Source organism: Pelophylax lessonae, assembly GCF_965119305.1.
Source record: "Pelophylax lessonae genome assembly, chromosome: 9".
Taxonomy (NCBI): Eukaryota; Metazoa; Chordata; class Amphibia; order Anura; family Ranidae; genus Pelophylax; species Pelophylax lessonae.
The window spans coordinates 135307042-135330376 of record NC_138776.1 but is presented as its reverse complement, the minus strand read 5'-3'; the positions used below and the strand labels follow the sequence as shown (position 1 = coordinate 135330376).

The 23335-nt window shown below is 46.2% G+C and overlaps 1 protein-coding gene across 1 annotated transcript in view; it reads left to right on the top strand.

Annotated features, from left to right (window-relative positions):
* Positions 1 to 1692: 1692 nt before the first annotated feature.
* DNA2 (DNA replication helicase/nuclease 2) overlaps positions 1693 to 23335 on the top strand; it is a gene marked incomplete at its 3' end in the record, with an annotated part of 82032 nt that continues 60389 nt past the window's right edge. The window contains exons 1-5 of the mRNA XM_082269275.1: positions 1693 to 1827; positions 14610 to 14783; positions 14878 to 15061; positions 15157 to 15302; positions 19092 to 19214. Of these exons, the coding sequence (XP_082125401.1) occupies positions 1706 to 1827; positions 14610 to 14783; positions 14878 to 15061; positions 15157 to 15302; positions 19092 to 19214 (749 nt within the window). The 5' untranslated portion in view covers positions 1693 to 1705. The remainder of the gene's footprint in view (positions 1828 to 14609; positions 14784 to 14877; positions 15062 to 15156; positions 15303 to 19091; positions 19215 to 23335) is intronic.

Sequence of the window (23335 nt, the reverse complement as noted above, 5' to 3'; positions counted from 1 at the left end):
TGGTACAGGAGAATGCAGGGCTGCGGGCATGGTACAGGAGAATGCAGGGCTGCAGATATGGTACAGTAGAATGCAGGGCTGTGGGCATGGTACAGAAGAATGCAGGGCTGCGGGCATGGTACAAGAGAATGCAGGGCTGCGGGCATGGTACAAGAGAATGCAGGGCTGCGGGCATTGTACAGGAGAATGCAGGGCTGCGGGCATGGTACAGGAGAATGCAGGGCTGCGGGCATGGTACAGGAGAATGCAGGGCTGCAGACATGGTACAGTAGAATGCAGGGCTGCGGGCATGGTACAGAAGAATGCAGGGCTGCGGGCATGGTACAAGAGAATGCAGGGCTGCGGGCATTTACAGGAGAATGCAGGGCTGCGGGCATTTACAGGGGAATGCAGGGCGGCAGGCATTGTACAGGGGAATGCAGGGCTGCGGGCATACTACAGGAGATGCAGTGCTGCGGGCATGGTAAAGGGGAATGCAGGACTGCGGGCATACTACAGGAGATGCAGTGCTGCGGGCATGGTACAGGTGTACCATGCCCGCAGCACTGCCTCTCTTGTAGTATGCCCGCAGCCCCACATAATGGCAGGTAGTGCGGCTGTGGAGGAGTCTCACACTTACCTGTTTCTGAGACGCCATAAATTTAAAAATGGCGCTGCCCGGCGGCAACGCGTCATTGCGCATGCGCCGCTCGGGAAAGCTCGTATATGTTTGGCTATTCCCGGGAATAGCCGAACGTGTACGGCCTTTCCCGAACGATGGCGGCGCATGCGCGGTGACATGCTGGCGCGGGGAAGCGCCATTTTTAAATTTAAGTAGTCTCAGGAGCACGGTGGGCCCAGTGTTCCATTAAAAAAAAAACTAAACCGGTCGCGTAGTGACACTGGTGGGGTTTGCCCCCCCCCCCCGGATTTTGCACCCAGTGCGGCTGGCCCCCCAGCACCGCCACTCCCTCTGAGTAGACAAAAAACCTTGCAGCGGCCCTGGTTGTAAGAAAGTTTGTTCATTTTTCTAATCATTAATGAGGTCATATTGACATTCGCTTTCAGCTGCAGTGACCAGAAAATACGAAGGAGCAGGAACGAATGACTTTCTAACAGTGAACGTGCTTTTCGTTCGGTAAAGTCCATTCATTCCAAAATGAAATGTTAAAAACAACCAAATGATTTTGAAGGACTTTTGAATGTCCTGAGAATGTATGTATGAATATTCCTAGACTTTTCCTAAGAATTTTCATTCAAGATTCTATCCGTCTATGGCCAACTAAGATTTTTTTTTTATTGTTTTGGATGGAGTGGGGAAGAGTTCAGATTTCTGTCAGGTTTTATTCCTACAAGAAATGTATATGATAGATTTTCCCTCTTCTAGCTTGTATGGTGTGTTTCACATAGTTTGCCCACAAGCAGCAGCTACAGCAGCTCTCCATAGCCGCCTTCAGAAAGGCGCCCAGCTAATGAGGAGTCGGAGGTTGTGTGAGGAGTCAGACGCAGCGGCTGGCCCCGCCCTCCTGAGCGCTCCTCTAAGCACGTTTGTCCCGCTCAGCTCTCCGTCCCGTCAGCGCGGGTTGAATGAACGGTGGCCCTGGGCGACAACGGGGGATGACTGAAAGGTGGCGGGGAGTGACAACAGGAAGTGACTGAACGGCGGCGACAACAACGGGGAGTGACTGAAGAGTCGGTCGAGTAACGGGGAGCGCCATTATCATCCATGGACTCACAGAACTCCGAGCACCCCGCTCCCACCGAGGAGGACTGGCTGGAGATGATGATGGAGAGGAGCTTCACTGAGCCGGAGGAGAAGCCTGAGGACAGGTATAACTATGGGGACAGGTATGGCTATGGGGACAGGTATGGCTATGGTGACAGGTATGGCTATGGGGACAGGTGTGACTATGGGGACAGGTGTGACTATGGGGACAGGTATGGCTATGGGGACAGGTGTGACTATGGTGACAGGTATGGCTATGGGGGACAGGTATGGCTATGGGGGACAGGTGTGACTAGGGGGACAGGTATGACTATGGGGACAGGTATGGCTATGGGGACAGGTGTGACTATGGTGACAGGTATGGCTATGGGGGACAGGTATGGCTATGGGGGACAGGTGTGACTAGGGGGACAGGTATGACTATGGGGACAGGTATGGCTATGGGGACAGGTATGGCTATGGGGACAGGTGTGACTATGGTGACAGGTATGGCTATGGGGGACAGGTATGGCTATGGGGGACAGGTATGGCTATGGGGGACAGGTATGGCTATGGGGGACAGGTATGACTATGGGGACAGGTATGGCTATGGTGACAGGTGTGACTATGGTGACAGGTATGGCTATGGGGACAGGTATGGCTATGGGGACAGGTATGGCTATGGGGACAGGTGTGACTATGGTGACAGGTATGGCTATGGGGGACAGGTGTGACTAGGGGGACAGGTATGACTATGGGGACAGGTATGGCTATGGTGACAGGTGTGACTATGGGGACAGGTATGGCTATGGGGGACAGGTGTGACTATGGGGACAGGTATGGCTATGGGGGACAGGTATGGCTATGGGGGGACAGGTGTGGCTATGGGGGGACAGGTGTGGCTATGGGGGGACAGGTGTGACTATGGGGACAGGTGTGACTATGGGGACAGGTGTGACTATGGGGACAGGTGTGACTATGGGGACAGGTATGGCTATGGGGGACAGGTATGGCTATGGGGGACAGGTATGGCTATGGGGGACAGGTGTGACTATGGGGGACAGGTGTGACTATGGGGGACAGGTGTGACTATGGGGACAGGTGTGGCTATGGGGGACAGGTGTGGCTATGGGGGGACAGGTGTGGCTATGGTGACAGGTGTGGGTGTGGCTATGGTGACAGGTGTGACTGTGGTGACAGGTGTGGCTATGGGGACAGGTGTGGGTGTGGCTATGGGGATGGGTGTGGCTATATGGGCAGGTATATCTACGGGACAGGTGTGGCTATGGGGACAGTACACAGAGCAGAGAAGTGGCAGCCATGTACTGTCTCTTCTGTATGTCTACTATTAGGACAAGGACCGGCCATTCCACCCAGAGCTGTAATGTCAGGGGATGGTGGAGGCAGACAGTCCTCCATGGGTGAGGTCAATGTGACCACCATGCTCCTTATAAGGGGCTTGTGTCTTCTGAAAAGCTATCCATGGTGGATCACTCTTCAGAGGGGGTGGTGTAGCAGGTGCTCAGGAGGTGCTACTGCTGCCCCAGATGCCCGTGTGCCCGGGAAGCGCAGGTTGCTTCTCCTCGCCCTGTTTTCCATGTCCTTTAGCTGGACTTTGAGGATTTGTAATTCATACTGAGCCTCCTCCAAGACTTGCTCGTATTCCTCCAGGACTGTAGTAGGGGCATCCATGCGGACCTCCAGTGAGGTAGTGCAGTGTCCAAACTCTTGGATCTCAGCGGTAACGATGCCAGCGCCTCTCACACCACTTCACAAAGCTGGGAAAGGAGAGATGCATCCAGGGAGCGGCCAGCAGGGAGCGGATTATCGGAATAGGCCTTGACTGTCTTCAGAGTCGCGGCTAACTTAGGGGAGCTGCTGTCCCGCATGGAGATCGCTGAGACCAGCGCCATCTTGGAAGGTGCAGGGTATGGAAAGAAGCACTCCAGTTCCTGGACTGATGGCTCATCCCCGGCTGGCAGTTGAAGGGTGAGGACTTCCCCCGGTGCCGATCTGAGAGTGGGAGGGGCGTGCGCTATTGACAGCCTGGTTTGAAGCCTGTGACGAGCAGAGAGACTTCAATAAGCGTCCATCCCAAGTCACTGCGCGTGTACTGCATGTTTGGGGGCGTCGGACCAGGGAAGTTAAGCTGGTGGTGAGTGCGCTCATGGAATCCCAGGTGTCTGGGATTTGTCGAGCCCTGCCTATAGGGTTTGTAAATGTTCATCCTCTTATTAAAATAAAAAAATATGTCCTACTTATGCTCTGTGCAGTGGCTTTGCACATAGCAGCCCCGATCTTCCTCTTCTTGGTTCCCCCGCCCATGCTGCTTGCCCCTCCACCCTGCTGCTTTCTCTGGGGGGCACTCGTGAGTACTCACTCCTGAGCCGCCTTTGTGTGTCTGCGACACAGAGAGCATGGCTCGGCACCCACTCCCTCCTTACTGGCAGTGAATGACAGCAATAAAGAGGCAGAGACCCAGGAGAGCTTCTGCTCTCGTGTACATCACTGTATCGGAATCAGGCTCAGGTGAGTCTTAACCACTTAAGCCCCGGAAGATTTTACCCCCATTCCGACCAGGGGGTATTTTGCGATTCGGCACTGCGTGAATTTAACGCACAATTGCGCGGTCGTGCGACGCTGTACCTAAACGAATTTGACGTCCTTTTTTTCCCACAAACAGAGCTTTCTTTTGGGGGTATTTGATCACCTGTGCGATTTTTTGATCACGCGCTATAAACAAAAAGAGAGCGTCAATTTTGCAAAAATAGCAATATTTTTCACATTTTTTTATATGAAATTCCCCCAAAAAAAAATGTAAAAATCAAAATTTTTAAAAATTTTCGGGCAATTTATTTTATGCTACCTATGTTTGGTAAAAAAAATCGCAAAAAGCGTATTTTGATTGGTTTGCGCAAAAGTTATCGCGTTTACTAACAAAGGGAAAGATTTTTGTCATTTTTGTTGTTTTTTTTTTTAACGCGTAATGGCGGCGATCTGCGATTTTTTTTGCGGTACTGCGACATTGCGGCGGACAGATCGGACCCTTGACTGACATTTTTGACACTTTTGGGGTTACCAGTGACATTTCTACAGTAATCAGTGCTATACATATGCACTGTTACTGTAAAAATACACTGGTAGTGAAGGGGTTAACTTTATTTGGAAGGGAGGGGCTGTGTGTGTCCCTAGGGGCGTGGTTTCTACTGTGATTGGCTGTGGCTCTAGCTGTAAGGACACTGATCAACGGATCTACATACCAGATCCGTTTTATCAGTGTCTTTGCAGCGAGGAGAATGACAGGCAGTTTGTTTACACAAGCTGCCTGACATTCTCCCTCTCCCCCGCCGATCGCCGAGTGACCGGCGGACATCGGGTCCGCTGGTCACACGCGCGGGGGGGTCCGTGACCACGCGGGAGCGGGAGCGCGCCCCGGGGGGGCGCGCGCGCTCGCTCCCTAGACCCTCACAAGCAAACAACGTAGCCCTACGTTAGTTTTGCCTGTGAGGGGCTGACCGCCGACGTAGATAGTCGTGCGGCGGTCGGCAAGTGGTTAAGGCCCATACACACGATAAAAAAATCAGAAGTAAAATTTTGTCCGACAAACGATCTGCCGATTTTTGGATTGTTAGTATAGTGCTTTTCGACGGCTGATTACGAATTTTCGGACGACAAAAACTGGATGTGCAGGCTATACATTTTTTTTTTTTATCGTACGTCAACACAACGTCGGATTTTCATTTTAGTACAATTTTTGTCCTAAAAAAATCATAAGCAAGCAAGACTAGGCATGCGTGGAAACTAAAGAATACATACAAAACAATTCAACACATGACATCACTTCTGAAGTTGAATTCTGTCGTACGAGATTTTTCGTATGAAAGTAACCTCTTCACTTTCCATATGAGACTACCGGTAGCATGCAACAAAAACTAAAGAAATTTTGTCTGATCGGATCGCGTGTACAAGGCTTAAAGAGGTTGTAAACCCCCAAAACATTTTTTTTTTTTAAACCTGCAAGAGAAACGCATAATGAGCTAGTATGCATCGCATACTAGCTCATTATGAAATACTTACCTTAGAACGAGCCCCCGCCGTGCCATCCGCTTACCTGCATGACAGGCGACATGTCCAGTCGCCCATCTTCCGGGATCGCGGCATCCGGCCATCTGATTGCCCGGAGCCGCGGTGACGTCACTCGCGCGTGCGGGAGCCGACAGTCACGGCACGGGTCTCTGAAGGAACGGCACGATCGGCCGTTCCTTCAGAGCGCATGCACCAGTGACGTCACTGGCTGCATGTAAGGTAAATATCTCCTAAACGGTGCAAGTTTAGGAGATATTTACAGTACCTATAGGTAAGCCTTATCATAGGCTTACCTATAGGTAAAAGTTACTGAGGAGGGTTTACTTCCTCTTTAAGGGTGGGCTGAGGGGGAAGCTGCACACTGAAGGCTTTTTACCTTAATGCATGACGGTATAAAACCTTCAGCCTATAGAACTACTTTAATGCAAAGAATGCATTAAAAAGATTGTAAAGTCTTGTTTTTTTTTGTTTTCCCTGGTAAAATAACAAACATGGTATACTTACCTCCTCTGTGCAGTGGTTTTGTACAGAGCAGTCAAGATCCTCTTCTTCTGTCCCTGGCTGGAGCTCCTGGCCCCTCCCACCTGTTGAATGCCCCTACAGCAAGCAGCTTGTTATGGGGGCACCCAAGCCGAGGTGTAGCTCCGTGTATCCATTCAGAGACAGATCTGCCTTTCGGCCCGTCCTCCGCTCTATCCCGATTGGCTAATTGAGTTTGACATCAGCGGGAGCCAATGACCCTGCTGCTATGGAAGAAAATATAAGTGCGCTTCCCCAAAAAAAGTGTATATGTATATATATATATATATGTCACGGATCCTACTTCCCCCCCCTTCTTTTCCTCTCTTCTGCACCCCCAGTACTTTACTATCTTCCCCAGCATGGGATTCTTTTCTCCCCCCTGGCTGCTCACTCCTTTGCCTGCCCCCCCCACTGTGCTGTCCCTCTCCCCTCCCCAGCAAGGTGCCTGAATGTCTGCTTCTCCGCCTTCATGCTCACTGTGGACAATGAACACATTCCTTGTGTGGGCTCAAATAGAGGGGGGCGGGGCTGGTTGCTGGGGCAACTGGACGCCAGGCTGGGAGTTGCCTGTCCCACCTGCTGGGACACAAGTCCTAATATATTTAGCTGAGTGAGAGTCTCTCCTGTGTGTAGTTCATCTCTGCTGTTTGGAAGACTGTGTGGCTCTGAGCTGCGGCCAGAGAACACAGAATCCCCTATTGGTTCCTGTGGGCCTCTTCAAACCTTCCTACAACCTGAATTTTGGATTTACCCTGTCCCTTCCTACAACCTGGATTTTGGATTTACCCTGTCCCTTCCTACAACCTGGATTTTGGATTTACCCTGTCCCTTCCTACAACCTGGATTTTGGATTCATCCTGTATCTGCCTGCTGGTGAGTGGATTAACACTGGGCCTACCAGAACTCTGCCTGAACTTTGTCACCTCATTGTTTGCCCTGATCTGTGTGTGGCCCAATCCCTCGCTGGCCAGGACTTTGCCCATTCTATTGGGAGCCCCTTGTTATGGACTAACCCGTTTATCTGCAACTCTGTCCTACCCACGTTGGGTCTGACCCTGGGCACCTTTGTTTGGCCCTTTCTTTGTGAACATACCCGCTACCGTTCAATAAAAGGCTTTGTTGGCACTCCTGCTCTCCATGTGCGTTCTGTCTTACCTACACTTCCGTCACACTGGTTGGCAGCGGCGGGATCAGAACGCTGAAGAGGATGGAGAGCAGCCCCCTCACATTGGACCCAATGCGGGGTGGGGAGTACAGAAATTGGACTGTGGCAAGTTTGCAAGAAAAGGCTCAGGAGTTAAGCCTTACCTACAGGGGCCTGTCCAAAGAAGAGCTGGTCACCGCCATTGAGGAAGCCGGCCTTCAGAGAACTGAAAGCTTGAATGCTCCGCCGTCAGAGAATGAACAGAGTGCATCCACCGTCTCAAGTCCCAGGAGCCCTTGGATCACATGGTACGAAGAGGAGATGGCTATCCTGGGGCCCGGGGCCACCTTGGATGACAAGCGGGAGGCTATCCGAAGGGCTCATGAGCGAGAAACCATGAGAGGCCTCAGGGGATATGACCCTCTCCCCAGCCCACGAGTCGGTGGGCCTGATCGGCCAAGGGTGACTCGTAAAGACTTCAAGCCATTTTGTGAAGCTACAGGGGGTGTGGAAGGGTTCTTCCAGGACTTCGAACACTTATGTCAGCTGCTGGAGGTGCCCCGTGGAGACTGGGTACGCCACCTAGTGGGCCTGCTGGAAGGGGGTGCGGCTGCTGCCTACCGGACAATGAACGCACAGTGGAATCGAGATTACAGTAGGATCAAACAGACTATACTAGAACACTACGCGGTAACTTCAGAAACCCACCGGATCAAATTCCGGGACCTCTCCTGTCATTCTGAGCCTTCCTTCAAGATGTATGCGCACAAAATCTCGCAGGCCTGCAGACGCTGGCTGGAGGGGGAGCAGGCCTTTACTATTGAACAAGTTGTCCAGGCCTTTCTAAAGGAACAATTCTTTGCCAAATGCCCAGCAGAGGTGCGGGAGTGGGTGAAGGAGAGGGACCCTGGCACCCTTGAGCGGGCTGCTGCACTGGCAGACGAGGCCCTTGCCATTAAACCCCATTGGAAGAGACTGGTAGTCGAGCCGCTCAAAGCCCAGAACACAGGCAGACCACTTCCCAGCAACCCCCTGCCACTCCTCCAGCGCCCTGTCGCCCCAACACCATCCACAGCCCCTTCCTACCGAACTCGTACTTCTGGGCCATTTCTGGACCGCCGGTGCTATGGGTGCAACCAGCCCGGGCATCTTCAGGCCAGCTGCCCTCAGTACCGTCGCACCATGTCTGCCAGCCACAGTCGCCCAGTCAACTACCTAAAGTTGACCCCAGAGGAAGAACCACTACCCCCACCTCCCAGTGACTGGCTGACTCCCACTGTTGCCAATCCTCCTCGGGGAGTCTACGGTGTTCATCCCCTTGTCCCATCCTACCCAGAGCAGAGGCAGCGCCACCTGCAGGAGGTCCTGATTGATGGAGAGAGAACTACGGGATTTCGGGACACTGGGGCCTTCCTCACCATTGCTGATCCCCGCGTGGTAAAACCAGAAGCCATCAAGCCAGGCCCCGGGTTCTTTATTGAAATGGCAGGTGGTACTACGAAACACATCCCCAAGGCGTCGGTTCGCCTTGACTATGGGTTTGGGGAAAAGCGCTGCCAAATTGGAATCATGGCTGGACTACCTGCGGACATTCTGCTTGGAAATGATTTAGGAGAGCTACAGTGCCAATACGTCAGAGCTGTGACCAGGAGCCAAGCCAGCCACGGCCTGCCTGCCGAGAAAACCCAACGGGACTCCCCTTCTGCCCTGGATCCGGTGAGTGTTACCAACCCTGACCAGAATACCACCCTGACCTGGGACCGTGAGAAATTTAAACAGGAACTAGACTCTGACCCCACATTGAGCAAATTCCGGTGCTATAGGTGTAACCAACCTGGGCATCTTCAGGCCAGCTGCCCTCAGAACCGTCGCACCACATCCGCCAGCCACAGTCGCCCAGTCAACTACCCAGAGTTGGCCCCAGCGGAAGGACCTCTACCCCAACCTCCCAGTGACTGGCTGACCACCATGGCGCCCAATCCTCCTCAGGGAGTCTACAGTGTTTATCCCCTTGTCCCACCATACCCGGCAGCAGGACCTTCAGTAGGTGAGCCTATTACCACAAGTGCCTCCAAGGAGACCTGCCGAGGTCCCCCTGTCGGCACTTGTAAAATAAAAGGGGGAGGGGTTGTCACGGATCCTACTTTCCCCCCCCTTCTTTTCCTCTCTTCTGCACCCCCAGTACTTTACTATCTTCCCCAGCATGGGATTCTTTTCTCCCCCCTGGCTGCTCACTCCTTTGCCTGCCCCCCCCACTGTGCTGTCCCTCTCCCCTCCCCAGCAAGGTGCCTGAATGTCTGCTTCTCCGCCTTCATGCTCACTGTGGACAATGAACACATTCCTTGTGTGGGCTCAAATAGAGGGGGGCGGGGCTGGTTGCTGGGGCAACTGGACGCCAGGCTGGGAGTTGCCTGTCCCACCTGCTGGGACACAAGTCCTAATATATTTAGCTGAGTGAGAGTCTCTCCTGTGTGTAGTTCATCTCTGCTGTTTGGAAGACTGTGTGGCTCTGAGCTGCGGCCAGAGAACACAGAATCCCCTATTGGTTCCTGTGGGCCTCTTCAAACCTTCCTACAACCTGAATTTTGGATTTACCCTGTCCCTTCCTACAACCTGGATTTTGGATTTACCCTGTCCCTTCCTACAACCTGGATTTTGGATTTACCCTGTCCCTTCCTACAACCTGGATTTTGGATTCATCCTGTATCTGCCTGCTGGTGAGTGGATTAACACTGGGCCTACCAGAACTCTGCCTGAACTTTGTCACCTCATTGTTTGCCCTGATCTGTGTGTGGCCCAATCCCTCGCTGGCCAGGACTTTGCCCATTCTATTGGGAGCCCCTTGTTATGGACTAACCCGTTTATCTGCAACTCTGTCCTACCCACGTTGGGTCTGACCCTGGGCACCTTTGTTTGGCCCTTTCTTTGTGAACATACCCGCTACCGTTCAATAAAAGGCTTTGTTGGCACTCCTGCTCTCCATGTGCGTTCTGTCTTACCTACACTTCCGTCACAATATATATATACACAAAAAACGACAAATGTATAGCTGGATTATAATCAACTGAAATAACACCAAAATGCAATGTGAGAACAATATATTGGTGATAATAAAAATCAATGAAAAAACAGTATATTAGTGATTTCCCAACTAAATCCTGGGAAAAACGTTTTACACAATTCCAATAATTTCTTCTCAAAACGTGACAAGTGAAAAGAAAGTCCAGAACGCCAAATTCTTCACCTAGGGATAGGTACTGTGCATGGCTTCTTACCAGAAACTGCTAGCAAGCAACATTAAAGGTGACTCTAGGGTTAATTCCTCACAGTATATCTTCCCATCCTCACCACACACACACACCTCGTGTTCGTGGGGAAAATAAAAATGTATGGCTCCTTACCAGAGATAACATATGTGGAGCTCAAAAACGTGTTGGTTTATTTCCTATAAAGTAGTTCCCATCCAGCCTCCAGAAGAATTGGGAGGATCACTCTTCTCCTTAGTTTTACACCTGAAGCCAAGCAGACGAAAAATACAAGCATGGATTCAAGGCGGCGCGGCCGCTTGCAGTGCAGACCGTGCAAAGGATAGTGATGGCGCTGCTCTCCTCAAATCCTATGCGTTTCCCCCGAATGGGCTTCCGCTGGGACAGGAGGACTGCTGCTATGTCTCAGCCAACCAGGAGAGAGTCCCAGACAACTGAGGCACTCATGGACATCACTGGATAGAAAGGGACCTCCGGTGTATTAGGAGGTGCTGCTTCACACAGAAGGAGTTTTATCTTTATGCATTAAGATAAAAAAAACGTCTGACTTTACAACCGCTTTGAGGTAAAAAAAAAATTTTTTTTTAATGCTTTCTTTTTTGTTTTTGATGAATAAAGTTGCAAGACAAGTTCTATGAGATGTTGCAGCAGTTGTGCCAAAACAGTGAAGCATTTGTGCCAATGTTATTTAAAATCTGTTTTAAAATGAATGCAATTACCAGAGTGGCGTCAATGCTGTAGTGAATAGGAGTGGGGATGGGTATGGACAGACCGCAAATTGCAGGAAGGAGACAATTTAGGAAGATTTTTGGACACAAAGAAACCTGCATAAACAAACTGTGTTGTGCTGTCCCTTTTTTTAAATGATACATTTAGAAATTGTGTAACCACTTTCTTATATAAACCACCATCCAAGGTCCTCCTCTTCCATGGGTTCCTATAAAAGCCCCCTCGTGCCCCCTGTGATCAATTGAGGGCTGAATTTGGATCCCTAATTACTTGCGCCCTCCTATTTTATACGCTTTGTTATAGTTGCTTGCTATTTGGGACAAACGGAGAACTAGCTTGCTTCTGCTCATTCATCTCTTCTCTTCATGGCAGCTATTCTAAATAATTTGAAATTCGTCCCAGGATTACTACCATACCAGTTTTATTAATGGGAAAAACCAGTTCTTCGGATTGGAGATTTTGAAGAGCAAGGACCAACATTCTCTGGAATATTACCAAAATAAGCTGCAGTTACCCCCTGCTGATCTATTTTCAGTACAACTAAATTCCATCTTCTATCAAAACTAAGATCAAACTCCTTGCAGACCCATCATCGACACTGAGTCATCTTGTAAATCCAGAGCTATAACCAAGGGGCGCATTTCTTTCCTATATAGCATGCTAGCCATATATACAACGGTATGAGAAAGATATAGGCACCTCGCTCAAACTCTGATTAGCAGGAAATCGCCAATGGTTTATCTAAAATATCTGTAAACACCACCTAATAGAATCAACTTTTTATTTTATAAAACTTTTTAAGACGGTACAAAGGCATGCAGTCACTTTCAGAGCTATGAGGTCTTGTGAAAGTGCAGAACAGCAAGGACAATGGTAATTCCAAAAACTGAGCAGATGCTGCCCTCCTCAGACAGGGTAATCTGATACTACAACAAAATAAAATGGAAGGCGCACACGCTTAGTGCATTGCCAAAAGACACTTATTCATAATGGGATCAATAAAAAATGGATACCCACAAAGTGACAAATGGTGAGCCATAAAAACACACAATGCTGAGCAATGTGGACACACGTGCTGTAATCACATTGCGGGGTATACAGCTGACCCGTAGCTCTGAGGTAGGGGGTTGCGCCCCCGAAACATGTCAGCTGTATACCCTGCGATGTGATTACGGCACGTGTTTCCACACTGCTCAGCGTTGTGTGTTTTTATGGCTCACTAATATTTGCCACTTGATGAGTATCTATTTTTTATTGACCCTCTAATGAATAAATGTCTTTTGGTAATGCACTAGGTGCATATGCCTTCCATTTTATTTTGTTTTAAGATGGTGCCTGGTGCCCACGAGAGCAAACTGCTTTAGATATTGCGGCCAAGTAGGCACCATGTACCACATATGGTGGCAATGCCCTGAATTATCTAGGTTCTGAAGAAGAATTTGTAACCATATTCAAAGAGTTACGGGAATTTGTGTCCCTAGATCCCCAGAAACTGACATTTGGAAAAAGGCCAAACAATCTCCTACTCCATTCACACCTGCTCCAAAACGATATGGTGATACCACCTTTCTCCTGCACTTAGAATCCAAGCTCCCCGACCACACTTCCCATGGGACTCGCATATGGTGTCTCGGATGGCTAGAGTCTTGCTGCCCTAAAAGGACTGGGGTAGTCCAACAGTACTACAGGCAAAAAGAAACAAAAAAAGGGTGCACCGACCTAGCGCATTATCCTCAATAATATGGCTTTATTAGTACAGCATAAAAAATGGCTACTCACAAACAAAGGTAGGAAATAATCATGTCAAGCTCAATCGCTCCAGTGTCAGGAATAGTCCATGTATTAGTCCATAGTCCTATTAAGATGACGGCTGATGCTTTTCGTGGCTTAGCCTCTTCCTCAGAGCCACTGTGTCATGACCTACTCGCAAGTTTAAATAGCAATGCATTGCTCAAACCTCCTCCCTCAGATCTTAGGAGCCCCTCCCTCTAGGGGTGTGGCAGTGATACTATACCCTTCCCTCTCGTAGCACTGCCATTTAACCGCCGACAGGGTTGGTTCATGGAACCCATGTAATGAATGTACCACAATTTCATCATCAAAACAAAATAAAACAATTATACAGAAAATTTAATTAAAATTGATCCACAAAGTGCAGCTACAGTTGTTAGCATCCATATATAATAGCATATTACGCACAGTAACACTGAGGATAAAACTGATATTAAATGTGATTTATAAAAAGCACTCAAAAGACTTTCACTGATATTGGGGGACCATTGGTATATTACTGAACATGTGCATGCCCCACATGTACCTCTAGGAATGTTATGGCAGGACAGATGGGGATCCCAGATGGCTAATTTGGCCTGCTGGGATCTATCCAAATGCTATCCAGCCAGTGTCCAAGGTGATTAGTGTTTATATCAGACTTACCCCTTTGCTAAGTGACCCACATAGGGGTACTATCATAAGATCAGTCATATGCTTGTCCCCATAGAAGGGGGTATTGAGGGATGGTGGCGAGGGGTGCAGTAGGGGAGGAGCCGACCGGACACTGCAAACCTTCGCAGCATATCCGATCGCTGGCTCCGTGGAATTTGAATATCTCCTAAATGTGTACACCGAAGGAAGGAAGACTGGGTGAAGATGGAAGCCTGAGCACCAAAGACAAAGCAACGCTAGCAGGCTTTGTTTAAAGGTAAGTCTTTCATAATGTTCTAGTATGCGGTTCCTACTCTCAAATTATATTTCCTTGCCAGGGGGAAACTTTATTTATTTTTTTGTTTCCTAGACTACCACCGCTTTAAGAAAGGGTTTAGGCAGTGAGCTTTTATATTTCTTAATGTGGAACTTTACACATAACTTGATAAAATGTGCTTTCGCAAGGAACATACATTCCACATTAATAATTATGCTAACAAAATCAGTGTGGGCTGTAAATTGTCTCCAGAATTGCTCTGGTTTCCTTTTCCCAGAGGTCATCTTGCTAAAGCCCCGAGTGAGTGAGCAGCAGGCCTCTAGTGGTTCTGATTTTTGGCACAATGGTGAGAATGGAGAACTGGATTTTTAAAGCGGCTCTTCACCATTTTGGCATTCTTCCCTCCTCTCCACTAATACATTAGGCCACGTAGTGTATTGTATTGATGACCTGTTAAGTTTAATGTTCTCCTACTAGTTCCAGGTCCCTGAAGAAAATAATCCCCAGGACTAAACTGTGCAGAGGCTTCTATAACAGATACTGTGTGCTGGATGTAAAGGAGATGCAGGGACTCAGAGAAGAGAAACATCTTATTATTACAGCAAGCCAGGACGGGGAGGATACAGAGCTCTGCATTCTCAAAGATGACTGGTATATCTTCCTAAATATAAGCTATACCTTTTTATACCAAATATTCTATAAGCTTTTTGTGCCAAGTTCCTATTAATGTTTATTTTTCTCACAGGTTTGATCTACTTGTAAAGCCTGGTGACCTAATTCATCTCGAGGGTGACTGTATACAGAATACATGGACTATAGGCAGGGACTCTGGCTATCTTATTTTAAACCCTGATCTGCTTATATCCGGTACTAGCATAGCCAATGCCATACGATGTTTGAGAAGATCTGTGTTAAGTGAAAAATTCAAGGTTGGTCTTTTTATCTTATTTATTTATTTATTTTTTAAATCGTTCCACTATTTAATGATTTTGATATGTTTGCATCTTTTGAAAATGGTTTGCAGGCTTCCGATAAAGGATCGCGGCAAATGCTGATTGGTACAATGTTACATGACCTTTTTCAAAAAGCAACTACACAAGGATTTGGTGGTGATGTTTTGCAAAAGCTTGCTCTTCAAACTGTACATGGACCCAAATATCTGAAAGAAATGTAAGTAACTACTTTATCCTTTATTCCCCACACTGTGCAGAGGGGCTTGTATATTGGTGGTTTGCTCATGCAATTCCAGTTATACTTGTTTCCACTGTGGGTTGGAAATGGGAGATGGAAACTGGCCGTTCTAAAGCGCACAGCTCTTTTCTTTTCGGAAGCATTCACTTAAAATTATTTAAAAATAAAACTAACCAAATTGAGAAAAAGATTGCATAAATACAGTTAGGTCCATATATATTTGGACACGGCACAATTTTTATACTTTTGGCTCTGTATGCCACCAAAATTAAAACAAAACAATCCAAATGAGTTTGAAGTGCAGAATTTAAGCTGTAATTCAAGGGGTTGCACAATAAATATCAAGTACAAATTTTAGGAACTGCAACCGTTTTCTTTTTTTACACAGTCCCCCCCCCCCCCCCATTTTCAGGGGCTCAAATGTAATTTGACAAATTAATATAATCAGAAAGAAAAAATGATAATTTTTAATATTTTGTTGAGAATCCTTTTACTGGCAATGATTGGCTGAAGTCTAGAACCCATGGACATTACAAGACTTGGTTTCCTCCTTTCTGATGCTTTGCCAGGCTCTAACTGCAGCTGTCTTCAGTTGTTGTTTGTGGGTCTTTCTGTCTTTTAGTTTTGCCTTCAACAAGTGAAATACATGCTCAATTGGGTTGGGATCAGGTGATTGACTCAGCCATTGAAGGATATTCCACTTCTTTTCCTTCAAAAGCTCCTTGAATCATTGTCAATCTGTACTGTGAAGCGCTGTCCAATCAATTTGCTGCATTGGGCTGAATCTGGGCTGACCGTGTATCTCTAAACACTGCAGAATTTGTCTGGTTGCTTCTGTCCTCTGTCACATCATTAATAAACACCAATGACCCAGTGCCACTGGAAGTCATGCATGCCCATGCGATCACACTGCCTCCACCATGTTTTACCGTCTGACTTTGTGTGCTTTTTGGATCATGTTTCAAGCCTTCTCCACACATTTTTTTTTTTCCAATCGTTCTGGTATAGATTAATCTTCGTTTCATCTGTCCAAAGAATACTTTCCAGAACTGGTCTGGCTTTTTTAGATGTTTTTTTGGCAAAGTCTTATCTGGTTTTTCTATTCGTCAGGCTTATGAATGGTTTGCACCTTATGGTGAACCCTCTGTATTTGCTCTCGTGAAGTTTTCTCTTGATTGTAGACTTTGACAATGATACACCCACCTCCTGGAGAGTGACCTTCACTTGTCTGGATGTTGTGAATGGGTTTTTCTTTACCATAGAGAGGATCCTGCGATCATCCACCACTTTTGTCTTCTGTGGAAGTCCAGGCCTTTTTTATGTTGCTGAGCTCACCAGTGTCTTCTTTACTCAATGTACCAAACTTGATTTGGCCACTCCTAATGTTGCTGCTATCTCTCTGATGTTGAAGCTTTACAATGGCCTGTTTCACTTGCATGGACAGCTCATTTGAGCGCATGATGTAGGTTCATAGAAATAGATTCTAAATGCAAATACCACACTTAGAATCAACTCCACACCTTGTACCTGCTGAACTGATGATAAACAGATGATTAACCCACACCTGACCATGACACAGCTTTTGATTCAGTTGTCCAATTACTTTTGGTCCCTTGAAAAAGAGCGGATGGCTATTCTTAACCACTTGCCGACTGCTCACAGTATATTTACTGCGGCAGTCGGGCCAGGCAGAGTGACGTAGGTCTACGTCGCTCGCCTGTCACTCCTTCTAGAGCCAATAGCGAGCGCGCGCCCGCTGAGGCGCGTGCCCGCCTCGGCTCATTCACGGAGGAGTGCGGGAGTGTGACTGGCGGACCTGATGTCCGCCGGTCACACTACGATCGCCGGTACAGCGGGAGAAAGACAGAGCGGCTTATGTAAACAAGCCGCCTGTCAGTTCTCCCTGTGTAAAAATGAAGATCAGACGGTTCTACTATGTAGAACCGTTTATCTTTGTTTTTACACCAATAGCCATGTCCCACTACAGTTAGGAGCACGCCCCTAGGACACACTTAACCCCTCCCTGTCCAATACATTTAACCCCTTCCCTGCCAGTGTCATTTTTGCAGTAACAGTGCATATATATAGCACTGATTACTGCAGTAATGTCACTGGTACCCCCAAAAATGTCAGTCAAGGGTCCGATCTGTCCGCCGCAATGTCGCAGTACCGCAAAAAAAATCGCAGATCGCCGCCATTACTCGTTAAAAAAAAAAACACCAAAAATGACAATCTTTCCCTTTGTTAGTAAACGCGATAACTTTTGCGCAAACCAATCAAAATACGCTTTTTGCAATTTTTTTTTTTTTAACCAAACATAGGTAGCGTAAAACAAATTGGCCGAAAATGTTAAAAAATTTTGATTTTTCCATTTTTTTTTTTTTTTGGGGGGGGGAATTTCATATAAAAAAAGTGAAAAATATTTGTTATTAAATTACGCTCTTTTTTTGTTTATAGCGCGTGATCAAAAAATCGCACAGGTGATCAAATACCAAGAAAGCTCTGTTTGTGGGAAAAAAAAGGACGTGAAATTCGTTTAGGTACAGCGTCGCATGACCGCGCAATTGTCCGTTAAAGTCACGCAGTAAAAAATCGCAAAAAACCCCCTGGTCTTTTAGCAGGAAAATCCTCCGGTGGTAAAGTGGTTAAGAGCTGTTATTCCTAAACCCTTCCTCTGATTTGGATATTCATACCCTTGATTATAAACCCGAGTTCACTTTCAGCCCATATCCATTATATATAACAAATATGGTGTAGCGCTCCAAGAAAATGGCCGCCGCGCCCCCTCGTGTCATTGGCTGACGAAACGCGTAGGAGGAGCCTGCGGCACGCCACGCTGGGACACACGAGGGGACGCGGCGGCCATTTTCTTGGTTGGGAACCAGGTCCCGGGATCGCTCCCCAGAGAGATATGTCTTATTATCTCCTTCTAAATGTGAGTTGCCACTTTAGTCCTTGCAGTAATAAATTTGTGACTGTACTTCACTATGGGAGTTGTCCCCTTTCTTTATTCATGCACTCTTATCGAGCGGAGCTGATGTGGTTATCGTAGTGAGCTGGGCTGTCATCTTCATGGTTCATCCGGTTTCCAATACAGGCGGTTAATGATCTCTGTGGTGGGGATCATTGCATTGCGGTAAGGGGCCATTTCTCTCCATTTGGTGGTGGTCTATATGCACTAGACTTCAGGATGGTGAAAGTGTGACATTCATTACGGGGAGCACATCTCTTTTTCTTTGATGGACTTGATCTCCAACCATTTTGATTTTATACTATATTTATCTGGACTGTTTAGTTCAATTTATTATCAATACGAGCGCTACACCATATTTGTTATATGTTTATCTATGACCTTATATTCTAATTTAAGATCAGGTGTTGGCAGCTGTATGCAATTTATGTGATTGTAGTCTTTGTGACTTTTTACAGCATTTTACATATACTTTGTAGTATTGTAGTCCTTGTGACTTTTTATATTATTGTAATCACATCTTATATCGATGTTTTTAGCGCAGCAATACCCCCATTTTTTCATATCCATTATATAACTATAGCTTGAATATGTTTTGGTAAATACCTGGAAAAACAAAAATTGTACCTGTGTACTAATATACATTGACCTAGCTGTATATATGTCGTTTTTGTAGCAGTGATTCTTTGTAGGGGGATTTCGCCTTGTGAATGAAATGGACTAGCAAGCATGCTGACAATTCCTGGTTTGTCTGCTGTTTTACGCAATATTTTTTTTTTTTTTTTTTATCTTCTCAGGTACCAGCTGAATTTAAGCCAAGCTGATGTAATGCAAGAAGTGGGGGAATATCTTCCATCTTTTGAAAAGTGGGCAAGTGACTCCATGATCCCTGCGCACCAACAACTGGGGTCTACAAACCTGTAAGCTACCCTTCATGCAACTGGCATGTTTCTACTTTTAGATAAAAAAAAGGGAGGGTGTTTCTGCGCTAATAATAAATGATGAAAAAATTTGAAAAAATGAGTGCAAATGGGGAAAAAAAGCAGCTAGCACAAGATCTACAGACAGTGATCAAAGATACAATAATAATAACAAAAATGCAGTGCTAATAATAAAAAACATCATAAATAGTACAATGACTAAACATCATCCAACGGAATGAAAAAAAAAACAAAAGGAATAAAAAGTGACTAAAGTCCCAAAGAACAAACAAGATAATGGTGAGAATCCAAAAAAAAACTGAATCCAAGGAGTGGTAGTGTGATAACAGTCCTTCCTTCCTGTGACACCCAGGGAATGTGTGGAGTGGGGACACCACAGTGCACAAGTATAGAGGGCAGCTTACTAGAGTGCCATGGCTACTCAAATGAATATGAGAACCTCGCCAAGTAAGAAATATCACATAAATCTCGAAGACTCCAAGGGACCATGGATATCACCGTGGAAGGGTTAATTCCTCAAGATGGCTCTGTAATGATCAGATGGATGCATAGAAGAAAATATACAGAAGACCATAGCGTAGTCCTGTAAACAACAGAAGTAAAATGTATTAAAAGGACTACTCACAATGGTACGATACAGGCAAACACATAAAAAATGGTGGCTGGGGATCCTATTGCGGGGTCCCGTCTGTAATAGGTCAGCATAAGAAAACAGTAAGCCGGCTCAGTAAGGGGGCATGTGGACGTTGCGTCTGGTGTCGCCAAGGCGTTTCATCATCAAGACGTCTGGGTGTGACTACCAGGCGCAAAACACGCGCCATATATCCCAAACAAGCTAGATGAGCGGCATGTATCTTCGCCAATAGCAGAAGGGCGAGGGCGGGAGCCAATACCCCACGTCATCAAGAACGCTGGTTGCCACTCGCTATTCAACCAGCGTTCTTGATGACGTGTGGTATTGGCTCCCGCCCTCGCCCTTCTGCTATTGGCGGAGATACATGCTGCTCATCTAGCTTGTGGGGATATATGGCGTGCGTGTGTATATGTATATATGTGTATATGTGTGTGTAATAAATAAATAAAAAAAAAAAAAATATATAATGTGTGTGTATGTATGTATGTATATATATATATATATATATATATATATATATATATATATATATATATATATATATATATATATATATATATATATATATATATATATATATATATATATGTGTGTGTGTATAACATAGGTATGAGTCTCGCGCTGTCTGGAGAATCTGTGTCTAAGCTTCCTAGATGCTGCGTGTACTGGTTCTGTAAACCATACAGTGTTAGGTATATATTAGAAGTGGAGGGGTACCGCGCTTCAGGGAAGTGTCGCAGACCACTTAATCTTAAATATTGATAAAAACACTCCAAGTGCTCAATTACTGTGATAGTGCTCAAAATAATTCAAGCATTTCCTGCAAATTTCTGGGTGTACCTCTAAAATATTCAATACATTAAATATCAATAAAACTCCATAAAAATCTCTTCAAAATTAATATATGTATAAAAAGTGTACAAGTGCTTAAAGAGTTAATCTATATGTATAAATAAATAAATATCACTCTTATTAAAATAAATACATGTGGGTGATTTTGGACACTATAAGCACTTTATAAGGATTGAATACCAAGATTTTATAATGGGTTCACCCACGTGTGTATTTATTGAGCACTGAGCACTTTACCGTCACCTATATGAGTTTTATGTAATTATTATTCACCCACATGTATTTATTTTAATAAGAGTGATATTATTTATTTATACAATTTGTCTTTCTTAGGGCTCTTGCACACGGGCGATCCGATCAGATCCGCCTGTCAGTTTTTTAGGCGGATCTGATCGGATCCTCCATGCAGCTCTATGGGGCAGCGGGTGTCAGCGGAGACACCTCCGCTGCCATCCGCATCCGATCCTGTGCGTGAAATCTGGACGGATGGAAACCCTATTTTTCCATCCGTTCAGTAATCGGATCGGATCTGATGAGAGCGGACAAGCGGTCCGCTCTCATCCGATCCCCCATAGAGGGCAGCGGGGGCTGAGACACCTCCCTCTCCGCTCTGCAAGCGAAGACGGAGCTGTCATCCGCCGGCTCAGCGGGGATCGCGGATCGATCCCCGCTGAGCAACACGGATCCGCCTACGGAGCGGACCGTGTGAAAGAGCCCTTACAGTGGAGCTTCCCCAAAAAGGGAAGTTCTGCTTGAAATTCTCCCTCACCCATTCGCCGCCCCCCATCCCTTGCCACATTTGGCTTGTCCTCCTTCTTCTTTTTTTTTTTTTAGGGGGAGCAGGTACCTAGTTTTGACAGGTATCTGCTCCCCCTCCCTCCTTGCAGTCTTCTGAGACTTGTCACTTGCAGGACCATTCAGTAGTGAAGAACTAGCCCAGATGAAGACAGTGCCGGATTCCTGGACAGGTAAGTGTAGCTGCTGACATTTATTTATTTATTTATTTTTGTCCCGAACAGAGAACCGCTTAATGAACATTGTGCGGAAGGCGCTATTTGGAAAGCTTTACTATTCCAGAGCCTTGCTCAGTCATTTTTGTTTCTATAACAACCACCTGTATGGTTAGTGTTAATGTAACGAAAATCGCTGTCATCTTGATTAAACCACTTTAGGACCGTTCACTGTGCTGCTACTGCGGCACAGCGGCTCTCCTGGGTCCAGCAACGTAGACCTACATCGCTGGAGTCCTAGTGGTCTCGGTGGTGCGCTCCCGCTGTGTTTAGACACAGCGGGAGTCAGCCAGAGGAGGAGAAGGCGGCGTTTGCCGCCTCACACTTTCCCCGACAATCGGGGAAGAGAGAAGATCCGCCCGCTTGTGTAAACAGGGAAAGATCACAGGATTCAGCATAACTGAACCTGCGATCTCTGTCTGTGTCACAGAACCCCCCCACACAAGTCAGTAAGCATGAGGCATACATTTAACGCCTTGATCACCAACAGTGTTAACCCCTTCCCTGCCAGTGTCATTACAGTAACAGTGCATATTTATAGCACTGATTACTGTAGTAATGGAAAAAAGGGGAAATGGCCCGTGGGACTTTATATGAGGTGTGTAGCAGTGGCTGAAAAGAGGAACTGAAACCAAATGAAATAAATAAAATAATTACTTTTATTACAGTAGATAAAAGATACATCAAGTACATAATGGTGTACCCCAAAATGTATACATTGTAATGGTACAATATATCAGTCTCATCAATATAGCCATAAATACATATATCGTAGTGAATGTCTTCAACTGACGCGTTTCGCGAGCTATAACTCGCTTCTTCAGGGTAAATGCATAAGAACTATGTCTAGAACGAAAGAGACATGCTAGTATTGGAAAGCAGTAAATTAAAAAACAATAATCAACAATAATCAAAAATATAATGCCAAAAATATTGTGTAAATATGAGGGGCTCAAAGAGAGAGCCAAATACTTACAGGCCAATGTATATGGAGTCGCAATGGGCTAACTGGGGCGGTGGTGGGAAGTGCCTCAGTGCTTTTTAATGTGTGCTTTGGGTCATTGTCCTGATGTAGGACCCATGACCTCTGATGGAGACCAAGCTTTCTGACCCTGGGCCCTACATTGCACCTCAGAATTCTTTGGTAGTCTTCAGATTTCATGATGCCATGCACAGGGTCAAGACATCCAGTGCTTGAGGCTGCAAAGCAACCCCAACACATCAGTGAACCTCCACCACGTTTGACTGTAGGGACTTTTCTTAAAAAGCATTATTTATTTTTCTGAAAACAGTAGAATGATGGGCTTTACCAAAAAGCTTTTGGCTTCCTCAGGTATGTTTTGGCAAACTCCAATCTGGCTTTTTTATGTTCGCAGATCGCCGCCATAACTCGTTAAAAAAAACAATAAAAATGACAAAAATCTTTTCCTTAGTAAACGCAATAACTTTTGCGCAAACCAATCAAAATACGCTTATTGCGATTTTTTTTTTTTTAACTATCTATCTATATATATATATATATCTATCTATATATATATATATATATATATATATATATATATATATATATATATATATATATATATATATATATATATATATAT